The sequence below is a fragment of the Sander lucioperca genome, chromosome 6 (assembly GCF_008315115.2).
Source record: "Sander lucioperca isolate FBNREF2018 chromosome 6, SLUC_FBN_1.2, whole genome shotgun sequence".
Lineage (NCBI taxonomy): Eukaryota > Metazoa > Chordata > Actinopteri > Perciformes > Percidae > Sander > Sander lucioperca.
Window position 1 is genome coordinate 33,361,575 of NC_050178.1, and position 14,488 is coordinate 33,376,062.

Consider the following 14,488-nt stretch of genomic DNA (forward strand, 5'->3'; position numbering starts at 1 on the left):
AATGGTTTGCATTTCAGTACCTTAGGAAATGGACAGCGGCCGACGCGAACACACGCCTATTAACTCGATAATTAAGCCGTAAAGTAGGTTTCATCTCAGGACAGCGCTACTTCTCACAGATACAGATAGCACTGGAGATGAAAAGTTTAACTGACACGTAACCGCAATCAGCTTCGTGGGTAATTAAGAATCACTGTCACCAACATAGTGAAGGAGTTCAAGTACCTTGGGGTATTGTTCGCGAGTGAGGGGACAATGGAGCGGGAGATTGGTCGGAGAATCGGCGCAGCGGGTGCGGTATTACACTCAATTTATCGCACCATTGTGACGAAAAGAGAGCTGAGCCAGAAGGCAAAGCTCTCAATCTACCGGTCAGTTTTCGTTCCTACCCTCACCTATGGTCATGAAGGCTGGGTCATGACCGAAAGAACGAGATCCAGGGTACAAGCGGCCGAAATGGGTTTCCTCAGGAGGGTGGCTGGCGTCTCCCTTAGAGATAGGGTGAGAAGCTCAGTCATCCGTGAGGAGCTCGGAGTAGAGCCGCTGCTCCTTTGCGTCGAAAGGAGCCAGTTGAGGTGGTTCGGATGCCCCCTGGGCGCCTCCCTAGGGAGGTGTTCCAGGCACGTCCAGCTGGGAGGAGGCCTCGGGGAAGACCCAGGACTAGGTGGAGGGATTATATCTCCAACCTGGCCTGGGAACGCCTCGGGATCCCCCAGTCGGAGCTGGTTAATGTGGCTCGGGAAAGGGAAGTTTGGGGTCCCCTGCTGGAGCTGCTACCCCCGCGACCCGTTACCGGATAAGCGGAAGAAGATGGATGGATGTCACCAACATAACCAATCACACTATGACAGACGCTCCACTTAGCACCAATTGCAAGGTTTAATTTTAAATGAATGTAGCCTACTGGCAGTCTGGCACACGTGGCTGCTCAGTATTTTCCGTGGGTGCTCGAACTCCGGAGCACCCACAGCATCGGCGCCTATGAATGGTGTTGATTTTTGATTGAAAAAGTGAGAGAAAAGAGTTGCGTTTGTCCACTGTGAAGGTTGTAGAAACTTTGTAAGGTGGGTTAAGAAGTTTGCTTATTGTAGAAAACTAGGGGAGCACGCGAAAGCAAAAACCAAAACGTAACGGTAGGAGGTAAATATCAGTAAATATTGAGAAGTGTGAGCTGCAAGGTCTGTGGTACAATCCCATTGCAAATATGTCATTAACAGTGATTGAGTTAAAGTGCCAAAACATGTCTACGTTGATTATAGTGCCCCCTAATGGCCGTTCTTCGTCAAATTTGGTACACAGCCTCAGAGCCTCATGCCGAACGATCACCACAAGTTTCGTGGTGATTGCTTTTACTGTGGCAGAGATATTGCATATGCAAATTTCCCATTTAAATGCATTGAGTTATTGGCCAAAACAAATAAACGTTGCTTATAGCGCCCCCTAAAGGCTGATCTTCGCCAAATTTGGTACAGAGCATCATAGTGGCATGTTGAACAAAGAACTCAAGTTCCTTGCTGATAACATTTAATTTGGCCGAGATATGATACGATACGTGTGTGGTAGCTAGCTATGAAAATTTTTTTGGTCAGGTCGATCTGATGATGCTTTGTACCAGGTTTCGAGCTGATCCGTCGCACGGCCTAGGACGAGTTCGAAAAAGTTGGTTTTGCGCATTGCACTATATTGCGAAAAAGATTTTAAGCAAAAATGGGCGTGGCATACATCATGTGATTCAGCTTGATTCAAGGAAGACGTGGATGTAAGGATTTCTAATGTGCGATGTGTAATGTGGGAGTTAAAGTTGTTCACATTAGTGTAAGTGGTGAATCTAGACTTGGGTCCCATAGGCCACGCCCACTTTGACCCCTCAGTACCCCACTCTACACATGGCTTCAGGAGTCACCGTAGATGGCACCCATCAAATTTTGTAAAAATCGGATGAGCCGTTCATGAGATATAAACTTTTTGTAATTGTAGTGCCCCCTAGTGACCAAATTTCGTAGAACGCGTGGGAGTCTTCCAGTGGGTCATGTTAAACAAGAATCTAAAGTTTGGCGTTGATAGCATTTATTTTGGCTGAGATATGGCAAAGTTAGTGTTTTCATAGTTAGCTACACAAATTTGTTCGTGCGTAATATGCGCAATTTTTATCCTATAAAAATTCTTTTTATTAACTTTTTGTCAGGTCGGTCTGGAGATGCTACGGTCCAAGTTTCATGCAGATTGGTCGCACGGTCTAGGAGGAGTTCGAAAAAGTAGGTTTTTGATAAATCGCGATTTTTCACGCATAAAAGTTTAGGCGGAAATGGGCGTGGCCTATATCACATGATTCAGTTGGATCAAAGGAACGCGTGGATATATGGTTTTTAAATGTACGGTGTACAGTGTGGGAGTTATAAGGCCAAATGCGTTTTTTCTGCTATAGCGCCACCTAGTGGTGGAAGTAGGTCAATTTTTGCGCCTGAGGTCCTTGCGGAGTTTGGGACCAGTCCTGAAAACAGCAACCCCCCACCATGTACGGTTTAGGCTGTAGTCGGAGTTTTAGGCGGAGAAGAATAATAATGAAGAGGAAAAATCAGTAGAAAAACAATAGGGTTCTACAGCCCTGCTGTACGAACGGCATAGCTTTGCTATTGCCCGTACTTGCAGCCTCGGGCTTGGACCCCTAATGAATACCATTTGATGGACGCTTTAACAGTACAACAATAGAAAACATTGTTAGATTAGTGGTGTTGCAGTCCACAACATGCCTTTTTTTCTTTTTCTTACCTGGATGCAGTGAAGATCTGTCTTGAGTTGGTACATATGGCGTTAATGGGGCTTTCATGACCTCTGACCTCTCCTATGGGGGTGAAGTTCTCTACGTTCCACACCTTCAGCATGCCGCCCCGACAGGCGCTCAGCAGCATGGGCCGGCCCGGGACATATGCAAGAGCGCACACCCAGTCCTTATGGGCGTTGGGGATTTGCTGTTGAGTCAAAGCAGAGAGACATAAAGTCAGAGAGAGATGAAGATATTACATCATGTTTTTACATAAAAAAAATGCAGGAATGTGAGTCATCTGGGTTATTGCGTTCTAAAAATAGCAGCAGCAAAACATAAATGTTTCATTTTTAATGGATGTATATTATCGTCAGTAAGTTTGTTTCTTGAATGGAAAATACACATTGTTGCTACGCAACATACACTAATACCCTACTTAGACTCAATATTGTAGTTATTCTTAGCTCATGTGTCTGTGTGTTTATTATAATTTACCATGGCTTTAAACATGATTTGTGAACTAAGAATGAAATCATTGGCCTTATGTTTACCAAGATAACAACACTGACATCGCAAAGAAATGGCAAAGGGTAAGAGCATTTGTGTAGAATCATAAACGTCTGTACAAAGTGTTCCAATTGTCTTCATTTTTAATTACAGAGCAAGTATTTGGCAAACTGGGAAGGTTAATTTATGAGTAATTTCAGCCCTATGGGCAGACCTAATACATATGGCCTTTAAGAGATTTAAACAGTACCATTTGCTGCTATTGTATTGGATTAAATGTTCCTGCAGCTAATCTCCACACTTTTGCTGCGAGGAACAAACCGTAACACACGGACAAAAACATCTGACAAGTAGCTGCTAAATTGACATCATGCTTTTTATCACACAGTTTTGTAGTGAACCTTGTCTATGATGACGCAGCACTGCAGAGGTGAGATGTTAAACATAATCAGCATCTTAAAAACAGTGGTTCTCAAACTTTTTTCAATAATGTACCCCCTAAAGCCTATGTAAAGAGGTACAATGCTGTGCCTGTTTAGGCAACCTTGTAACTGAAAAAAACACTTAAATGCTAGCCTACATTTTAAATGTTTGGAATCCAACACTAAATTCATTCGTTATTATAGTATCATTATTTTAGGAATTATGCATAAATTTCATGTATGCCCCGCAGTACCCCAAAGTACCCCTAGGGGTACTAGTACCCCCATTTGAGAAACAGTCTTTAAAATACAGAGCATACAAAAAGCAATTTGGATTTTACACAAGGCTTTAATAAAACTTTATCACGCCGACAATGGGTTTGGATTCTGTTTATCTCAACCAACTGGGCTGCAGATTAATTTAGCTCTAAACAGAGGAACAGATGCATAGGGAGATAACTTTTATTACATTTATCTTATTTTTCACATTGCATTTGATTTGATTCTGTCACATGAAATTGTACGAGGTACAATTCCAGTGAAATGTTCAGCTCATTCAACTTGTGCATGATTCATCATGCTCCAGGATACAGCCAAGTCTTAGGCGAAAGGACACCACAGCTCCCGACATCCTGCTGGAAACCAATGGAGGCACCCGGCTCACGGTCCGACACTGCACACTGGCTAGCAGGATGCCTAGTAGAAAAGTCACAGTCGCTTTTAAATTCCTCCACGCTTGCCTCGGTGTCCCCTCTGATGTAAAGATGGAGATGGATGCAGAGATGGTCTTGCTTGTCCATGTAGTCTTGAACGTAGCAATAGGTCGTAGCTGATAGCTATCATTACATTTGCAAACTTTGACCGGCCAGCAGGAGTTGATTTCCCTATCCTGATGAGCGACTCGTAGTGATGACGTGACCTCAAACATGGTCTTGCTAACTTGAGCTCATCTTCTCTAACTTTTCCTTGGGGTTAACTATGATGTTTACATTTGGAAACTTGACCGGCCAGCTAGCCCAGACTAGCAGAGGCAGAAGGAGGTAATCATATGTACCACATAATCTAGTGCAGGTATCACATTGCAGGTGAACACTGTATTTAAAAACAGCATAGTTTAGCTCACATAGAGTAGCTCTCAGAAATGTATGCTTCACAATATACAACCTAATACGTAAGTACTATTTGAGATGAAATTTTTTTTGACCATTTAGATATACGGCAAACTGTTGACACAAATGGATACAGATGGAAAGAAACCATGTTTGGTTACAATGCACATTCAACAGTGTAGACAGCAGGTAGAATGAACTGGATTAATGCTGCGTACACAAAAAAATCTTCTTTATAAGTGAATGTTTACAGATATGTCCTTTGGCAGAAAATGGATGCTTTTAACCTATTTACGAGGCCTTCTTGTTTGCCTAAAAGAGTCTTTCATTGCAGAAAACAAGGATTTATTGGCCTTTGCCACAATGGATATGGTCTATTTTGTCCATTCTCTATTAGAGCCAGACTGATAAACTGGCTGGGCCGATATAATATTAGTTTATCATCAATATAATAGTACTGAAGTATACGTTAGGCCAATAAGTAACCAGTTATGTCAGTAAAGTAATGCCAATGATACAGTATATTTGAGGTCATTTAGAAGCTGTCTCCATTACACCAGAGGGCACTGACAAGTTCATTGTTCAACTGTAAAATATCACAAATTTAGGGGATCCATACAGACATTTTTGTTTATGTAAAAAAGCGATATTGTCTTATCAAAGCTGTTTTCTTTGTGCGAAGATCTCAGCAGTTTGGCTGTTTCATAGATACTGGAACCGGCATCAGTCATTACAGTATGCAATGTCCAATGCTGTTAATTTATGGGCAGATTGTTCATTTATGTACAGAGCTAGATTAAGTTGATTATTTTTTCCTAGCTCCTATAAATTAAATATGATCTGCATTTCCTTTTTGGTTGAAAAGTTGATATAAATGTATTTTAAACTAATCATTTTAAATGGTTTAAAATATAGCACCATTTCAATACAATCTATATGGAGCTCCCTCCATGACAGCTGACAACTTGACAACAACCTAATTCCGATGGTCAGCAGAGATCTGTGATTCATAGTTGGGATCTAGAGGCCAGAAAAGGTTGACAAATTAGAAAGCCTTTCTCAACACAAAAGGAAAATGGAGGAAACCTTTGGAGAGGCAATTCCTCCCCTGCCCCCGAATCCACGGGTAGTTGGGCGTGCAATAAGAGCTGAAGAAGGGGAATAGCAAGTACAAAAAGTAAAGAGAGAAAGTTCTCACATATATTACATCTAACTCGCTATCTGTAACAACTTAACACCAGTGGGTAAAAATGTGTCAGTGCTTTTCAACACCTCATAGAGAGCAACACCACCCTGCAGCAACAGTTGCAGAAGCAATATACAGTATAAACAATATTTTTCAAGCAATTGGGAAACCTTAAACTACAGTGTTGAGTAATTATAAACAAATTGCTTCACATATTCCCCCAAGAAAACACACTATGGCGTATGCATTTTAACAGAGGGATCGGAGCAGAACAGCTCGCATCAGCAATCCTGGAGGAGGCAGAGTCTTCTGTAATATATTCTATTGTACCCCAAGCCACAATTTGATCCTATTACATAATTAGACAGGGACTACTGAGTTAGAGAGGCTGTGAAATGGATTGTGTTGGCTGCTTCACAAATGAGGTTAAGGTCATATGCCGCAGACCACAGCACTGACTAAGTTGATTTAATTTCGCTTTTGAATGGAAATAATAATGGCTTACGTTCTTGTTTTCTCTGTTCAGATAAACAAAGGCTAAACAGAACTTATGCAAACAACAAGAAAGTGCTGCTTACTATGCACATTACTGAGCATGCAAATGAGTAAGCCACCTCCACCCACGAGGGACATTATTATGCACTATTAACATATGCAGCAGCAACAGAGGATGCACAAGAGACACTGCAGGAGTCAACACATGCATTACGAAGACACACACACTCAATGACTTTTCTCTCTGGAACCTGTGGCTCTGGTGCGTGTGGGCTCTAACGCCTTGCTGTTGACACAGTGCTATCCTGCCACATTACACATGGAAACACTCTGTTGACTTTCTCCACAGAGAATCACTCTAGGTAAAGGAAGACATGAAGGGAGCTGTCCACCAACAGAACGCTCAACGGGCAGGCAGCACAGTTTTCAAATGTCACAGCCAAGCCAGTGTCAGATAACGAGTAAAATACAGTCTCTATTGGGATTGTAAGGGCACAGAAGGTATGTGTGTTTTGTCAAATGTCTATAAGAAAACAAATGGTTATTTTCACTCTCAATTGTTTAGTTATTTAATTAATCATTTAAAAATGTAGTCTATAAAATGTCTGAAATAAGAAGACATCTTCAAATTGCTTTTTTTTCAACCAATGGTTATTTCTTAATGAAATAAACCAAGAAAAGCAGCAAATCATCACATTTGAGAAGCTTAACCCAGCAAATGTTTGGCATTTTTAGCTAGTCAGTCTGTCTGAAATATCTCAACAGCTACTGGATACTTTGTGAGCATGTTAGCATGCTGGCATTGACATTTAGTTCAAAGTAATACCGATTGAAATTCCTGTTGCTTGATAAATTACTTAAACTATCAATTGATTATCAAAATCACTACTCTACACTAGAAGCAGTGAAGCTGTCTTTTAAATGTGGCATTCTCACTGAATCATTTTTTTCCACAATATTCTCCTATCTGCACTACATGCACCATATTGAAAGATTGGCTTTGCTCACAAGATGATAAGGGTCAAGGTATCATGAATTAATAGCCTCAGAGAATGATGGACTCTGCATGCTCCTACCTGCAGGCTCATGGCAAATAATGTCAGGAGCAGCACTGAAGCACAGCCAGGGTATTTGATGTATCCACATGAATATAAAATCATTGCTTCCTGCTTAACTCAACCCTGCTGACCTCACGCAAACATACAACACATGCAGAAAAAGCCTCATTTGTGTTGTTGAGATAACACAAATCTCAACAAAAAAGCACATAGTATAAATGCAGGTACACACCTGAGTGAGTTCCTGCTGCTCCAGATCCCATTTTTTGATGCCGTTGTCTCTGGACCCGCTGAACAGCACATCTCCCTGTACAGCCAAACACTCGATGCCATCATAATGGGGCGGCTCAAAGTTATGAGCTGGACCTACATTACCCATAGTTCCCTCTGTCACGTCAAACACCTGAGGAAATAACAGGGAGCAGAAGACTGTAAAAGACATGTCTGCATCTGTGTCACTCGGGTATGATCTGAATGTGTGTGTGTGTGTGTGTGTGTGTGTGTGTGTGTGTGTGTGTGTGTGTGTGTGTGTGTGTGTGTTACCTTGACATAATGGTCTTTGGAGCCAGTGATTACTTGGTCTTTGCCCAGCAGAGACTGTCCAACTGTCAGACACATGACAGAACCGATGTGGCCTGTCAGCTTCCCCATCCCTTGCATCCTACACACACACACACACACACACACACACACACACACAGCAAAGGAGGTGAAGCAAAGGTCTGTCTGTGAAATTCATTACTTACAAGAATTTGATTTTCAAGGTTTCCCTAAATGAAATCACTTTCCATCTCATGAGTGAAGTAAAACTGCAGAGCCATAGCTATGCCATAGACAGAGAGGATACTGAAGAATTGTTTAATACATTCATTTTTCATTTCTGGGGGTTGGTATGCATCATTAATTGGGCCTGAGCCCCTAAGCATAAACTGTCTGGTCCAATCTGTTAAATCATTTCCATCTAGACACATAAAACTGAGGAGAAGACTGCGATGCCGCTGGATTTCAGAAATGGGTGCCTTGTAGAAAACATACTCATATACACCCCAGTGCTACGTTGCTGTGCTTTCTTTTGACATCCTTTTTAATCTCTTAAGTCAGATGTTTATCAGCTCTCTGGTTGATTAACATCTGAAAAGTAAATGAATACATCCACATCTAGATGAATTTAGAGCTGGTTGTCATGAAACTATCTGCATGAGTGAACCATTGAATGCGGGGATGACTTAGCATATAAATCAGTGAAAGAATTCATGAATACATAGATACATAAATGACGACTGACAATTTGATGAGTAGTTCAATGAATAAATTGATGTATAGACAAATTTACCTGTTGAGGTCCCACATGCGAACAGTGTTTCCAGCAGCAGCATATAGCACAGATCCTGATGGGTTGAGGGCTATCTGGTTAATTTGACACTCGCCCTGTGCAAAGGTTATTGTGCGGGTGGTGGTGCCAGCACATGCATCACCTGAAACCACCTGCCCCGATGAACTGTGGGGGTAAAGAGAAGCCAAAAAGTATAAGAGAGAGGGACAAATAGGAGGATAATAAAAGAGGTGGAGAAACTAATGTCACAAACAGAGAACAGTGTAAGAACAGTGCAGAACTTTACAGCTGTTATCTCCTCTGGATGCATTTCACATCAAATTTCCCCACATATAATTTGTCACTTTTCTGCAACTTAAAACACATCACAAACTGAAAGGCATATCCCTAAATCACTTCTATCAAATATCTCCTCAACCGCAATTTGTTAGATTAACTTCTCCAAACCGTTCCATCTGGCTGGTTGCAGGGAGGAAACTTACGTAAGCGTGCGGACACACTTGGCAGAGTCACGGATGTCCCACACCTTGATGTAGGAGGTGGAGACAGAGAAGACCAGACAGGACGCAGGACAATATTTGACTGACACCACATTGTTTGGGTGGCCTTTGAGGGTGACGATCTCTTGACCTGTTACCAGGTTCCACATCTTACAAGTGCGATCTGCAAGAGGGGAGAAGGGCAGTTAAAATACTTTCTTTGGGTTGACACTTGCATGCATATTATATTGTAATAAATGGATCAGATTATAGTATTCTTGCACTTATTTATGCTACATGCCTCATTGTCAGTAATCAGATTTTTTTTATATATTTACAGAAGAAAATGTATACCACTTATTGAAGGAATCATTTATAACTACAACAGTTGTAATGCTAAGCCTAGACTAGTATAAACTTTTTATGCTGAGCCTAGCTGGGAAAAACCCTGGAAGCAGGGGAAAACAGCTAACCTGGCTCTCCTCAAAGCTAAAAAATATCTCTAAAGTTCACTAATTAACACGTATGGCATTTGTTTAAACTTGCACACAAAGCCACAAAAAACAGAAACTGTCTTTTTTAAATTTATGTTTGTGAGGGTACATAAGGCATTGTTTTACATTTTGGAAAATACGCGTATTTGCATTCTTGCAGTGAGATGAGAAGATCAACACGACTCGCACGTCTGAGAGTAGTATCAATCTTCTCATCAAAGAGAGCGAAAAAGCGTATTTCCCAAAATGCTGAACTAACCTTTTAGCGCTGTAATTGTTTGGGTATGAAAGTCTTTAAGTAATCCTGTTATTTCCTTTAACGTGAATAAAATCCATTTAAAAAAACTATATATATATTTGTGAAAATATATTCACATATACAGTTAGTGGTACAGTATGTATACCTTTAGATCCAGTGAATAGCAGCTCATCGGTAGCATCCACACACAGAACCGGCTTCGAATGGCCCTCGGCTACAGAAACACACTGCAGGGGCGCCGTCCGACCCCCCTTCACACCCCCGATGGGATTGATCACACCCCTAAAGATCACATACACACATGGTGTCACAGTCACATCATAATAAATCAGTGAGGCTTATTTATTTACACATATGTACAGATGTATGCAAAACACAGACTGATCACAAACATGCACACAAAAACACAAATATTCTATCCATTATACAGAGACAATATAAACACATACAAACCTTACCAAATATATATATAGATGATGTACTCCCCTAAAATAGCTATGTCCCAATCAAACAACTTCCTGTTGATTTTCTGAGTCTACCTGCTCCATCTCTCTGGTCTGCCTTCACTCCCCCTCCATGCTTTCCTTTTGTTGTGGAACAGACTAATTAAGGCACTACCACAGTAGGAGCAGATTTACTATTCAACTTGTCTATCTCGCTGTCTTTCTCTCTCTCTCTGTCACTCACACACACACACACACACACACTCTTCTATGTTATGTGCACTCAATCTCTCTAGCTGAACCCAATCTACAGTATGTCCCACTGACAGGCCAGAGTCAGAGAGCCTGGAGAGCAATCAGCAGAGTGAAACAGCAGACAGAGGGTGAGAAGAAGAGGGAGGAATCTGGGGAAATTGGTCCCCGGTGGGCTTCGTAACAACACCAGTGATGGTTAGTGTGTATGTGAGTGCATACAGTATGTGTGTGAGAGAGAGTGAGGTAGAAAGCAAAACAGCAGTGAGGGAGAGCCAGAGGATGTGACAAAGGAAAAGAGAATCTGTGATTACACACAAAACTCGGGACAGGTTTTGTTTCTGCACGGAGAGTGAGAAAAATATATAGAAGGCTGTGCTTGAAACGTGTCAAAGATGCCAACATGCTCCTCTTCTGTGCCTGCACGCACACTGATGAGCAACCAAACAAATACACACGTCAAATCAAAAATTAAACATTAAAAAATACTGTGTATCTTTTTTTACAGTGAAAAATGCCAACCAAAATCAAAAACTGTGAAAATGAAAAAACAATCTGTGAAAAATATGTGCATGCATGTCTGCAAAGTCTCATGAAAACACAAAAGAAAATCGACTTGTGCAGCCACAACCTGGAAGACCAACCACACAGCAGCCTGCAACTCAAAAATAAACCACAGCACAACGTCCTGAGACGTCATCATCACCACATGCAGCACCCATTCTCCGCCAGTCAGGTGGGAGCTGACTCTCAGTTCAGCATCTCCACAGCCAATCGCCTTATGGGGCCCAGGGAAAAGGGTATGTGGGGGTAAGTGGAGAGATGTAACAGCCTGATGACAGGTGTACGGAGTGAAAATAGCATCACAAACAATCTTTCTCACTCTCTTTTTGGTCTAATTCCAGTTTTGTAAAGGTTGATGATATAACTAAAGTACTTTTTTTTATTAAAAAAGAGGGGAAATCAATACATATGACAGTTCTATTAATGTGATTTTTTTTTTTATAAATAGAGAAGAGAAGGGAAGGGAAATAAATAAAAAAAATAGGAGAAAAAGGATCTGAGGTGCAGTTTCATTTGAATGAACCTTGACACTCTGAAGGCTGTTAACCCTTTCATGTTGTGAAATGTCTAAGAAGGTCTTACAATCCATCCTCATTGTGGGAAGTCAGGTGAAGTAAGGTGCTAAAGCTATTATATATCTAACTTGTGAATAAAACATGATTTATTTTACTGTATTGTATTATACCAGAGCCCATATGCTTACAACCACTTGCATGCTACTTTGTTCACCTGCCAAGGAACCATTATGCTGCATGATTTTAAATACTTTCTGTAAACCTTCACTTAAGTTTTCCTCTATAAAGGACATATACTGCCCATATTATAATATTGCTTAAGGCAGCACTCTATTTCTCACAGCACGGCACTGGTCCAAATGGTAGAAAGTGTTCCCATTCTATCAGCGTCTGTGGAAGATATCATAGTGTGCTGTGTTATGCACTATGAAAGGGCTGCTAATGGATGTTGCTGGGCCAAGCACCAAGAGACAAGCATAATAATAAAAACATGGAGGGGGGATCAGTGTGTGCCCTTTGCAATACACAAAAAAACAGACAGAAGGGCCTTGGTGAGAGGTGCATCAATTTGTGTGTGACTGTGTGAGATAACTACACAGAGGAGAAATTTCTGTTTTTATCATTATTATATAATTTCATTTTTGTCTTAAACAGTTTGACATTTTGGGAAAAACATTTTGCTTATTGGCTTTCTTGCCAAACATTAGATATCTCTTTGTTTGTACACTAAATTTGATGATACAGCCAGTAGTCAATTAGCTTGCCACAACAACTGCACACAGGGTAAAATAACGAGCCTGGCTCTGTCCAATGGTAAATCACTGAATAACTAACTAACTAACTCATTAACATGTTGTATTGCTTTTAATACATACAAAAAACGAAAATATAAAAACTAAAGTCTGCCGTTTGCTTGGCAAACTCACAGTGACTACACTGCACCCAGTCAAGAAACAGTCCTGCACATTACCCCCCATAAAACCACAATTTGTGGTTTACGCTTCAGGTTTTGTACGGATTAAACAAACAAGATATACATGTTCATTAGTGAGCTTCAGAGGTGCTGGTAGGCAGATTTTATCTTTAGAAAGAGCCAGGCTAGCCGTTTCCCCCTGCTTTCACTCTTTGTGCTAAGCTAACTGGCTGTTTGGTTACAGCTACAAATCTAACAGACAGACATGAGAGTGACAACCATTTTCTCATCCAACACTTGACAAGGAAGCCAATAAGTGTATTTCAAAAATGTGGAACTATTCCTTTAACTCATGTATTTCTAAACCTCTGTCAGTACTGCAGTCTGGAAATAAAGTATCTAGGAAATGACTGATCGTTGTTGTCAAAACATCAGGTAGTTACAAAATCATAAGATGTTTGTTTAAATAACGTTTGCCCATTTTAGTATTTGCTTCTTTGTTTTTCCTGCAGCCTGCATTAAAGTGGTAAGGTTCATTCCGGTCTTGTGTGCGAGCTACACCACAGAGAAATAAAATATCACAGGTGGGAAAGGCCGGCGGGTCCAGAAAGCCGCATGTGGTTAAAACATGCACCACAGTGACCTCACCCACGGGGGGGGGTGTTGGCTATTGGAGGAGAGGCCAGGCGAGGCACTGACTACCGGTGGAGACCAGATGAGTTAACAGGCAAATGGGAAAACAGAGAGTGACAAACACAGTTCCTCTACCTGAGCACCTCGGAGAGCGAAGAGTCGCTGTCATCCGACCTGGAGGCAGAAGAGGAGCAGGAGAGGGGAGGGTGGGGCGGGAAGAGGAAAGGGTTAACCACGCTAAGGAAAGACAGAAGGGTTACTGGCAAAGGGTTAAAAGGAAGGAGTGACTGGAGGAAGGGTTTTTAGATATAAAGCAGTGAGCAAACTGGCAGCAAAGCTCAGTCCAACAATAAAGCTTGTCCAGTGATTATCAGGCAGCTTTGCCATGAAATGTGCTTCTTCCCAAAGATAACCACTGGACAGGCTGTATTCCTTAACCTCTGTCTGCAGATGTTTTCCTTGGTAGAGCATGTTTACTGTAGGTACACCCACACTGAGCAGCAATAGCTGCTTTTTAGTGGACTTTTCCATAGGGCTAACATTAAAAGGTTAAAGGTTTAAAGAAATTGTTCGACATTATGGCTTATTTAATTTCTTGCCGAGACTTAGATGAGAACATTGATACCACTCTTTTGTCTGTCCGTTCAGTAGAATGTTACAGTCATCAGCCACTTAGCTTAGTTTAGCTTAGCATAGCATAAAACAGAAGAAACGTAACAGTAAAAAGTAACATAATTTGCCTACCAGTAACTCTAAAGCTCAGTCACCTTTGAATTGAAATAATAATTTGTGGTTTGATATGTGGTTATGTGTTACAACCACTACAACCACAGATTGTCATATTTACACAGTTTATTACAGATTAAACAAAGAAACACGTGTTAATTATTGAGCTTTAGAGGTGCTGACAGACAGATTTTATTACCTTTCGAACGAAGTTAGCAGTTTTACCCTGTTTCCAGTCTTAATGCTAAGCTAAGTTAGCCAACTGCTGGCTGTAACTTCATATTTGACTTACAGACATGAGTGGTATCAATCACTCATCTAACTCTTAGCAAGAAA

The 14,488-nt window shown here is 41.1% G+C and overlaps 1 protein-coding gene across 8 annotated transcripts in view; it reads right to left on the reverse strand.

Annotated features, from left to right (window-relative positions):
* The window catches only part of kif21b (kinesin family member 21B), a 78,825-nt gene that overhangs the window by 10,265 nt on the left and 54,072 nt on the right, over window positions 1-14,488 (reverse strand). For 5 of the 8 annotated variants that reach the window (XM_036002000.1, XM_036002001.1, XM_036002002.1 and 2 more), the window contains 7 exons: window positions 13,562-13,600; window positions 10,252-10,388; window positions 9,357-9,537; window positions 8,875-9,039; window positions 8,085-8,202; window positions 7,774-7,944; window positions 2,770-2,969 (listed from right to left, as the gene is read on the reverse strand). In XM_036002000.1, coding sequence (XP_035857893.1) covers window positions 2,770-2,969; window positions 7,774-7,944; window positions 8,085-8,202; window positions 8,875-9,039; window positions 9,357-9,537; window positions 10,252-10,388; window positions 13,562-13,600 — 1,011 coding nt within the window. The remainder of the gene's footprint in view (window positions 1-2,769; window positions 2,970-7,773; window positions 7,945-8,084; window positions 8,203-8,874; window positions 9,040-9,356; window positions 9,538-10,251; window positions 10,389-13,561; window positions 13,601-14,488) is intronic. The other 3 variants (XM_036002003.1, XM_031323774.2, XM_031323759.2) reach the window with 1 other exon arrangement.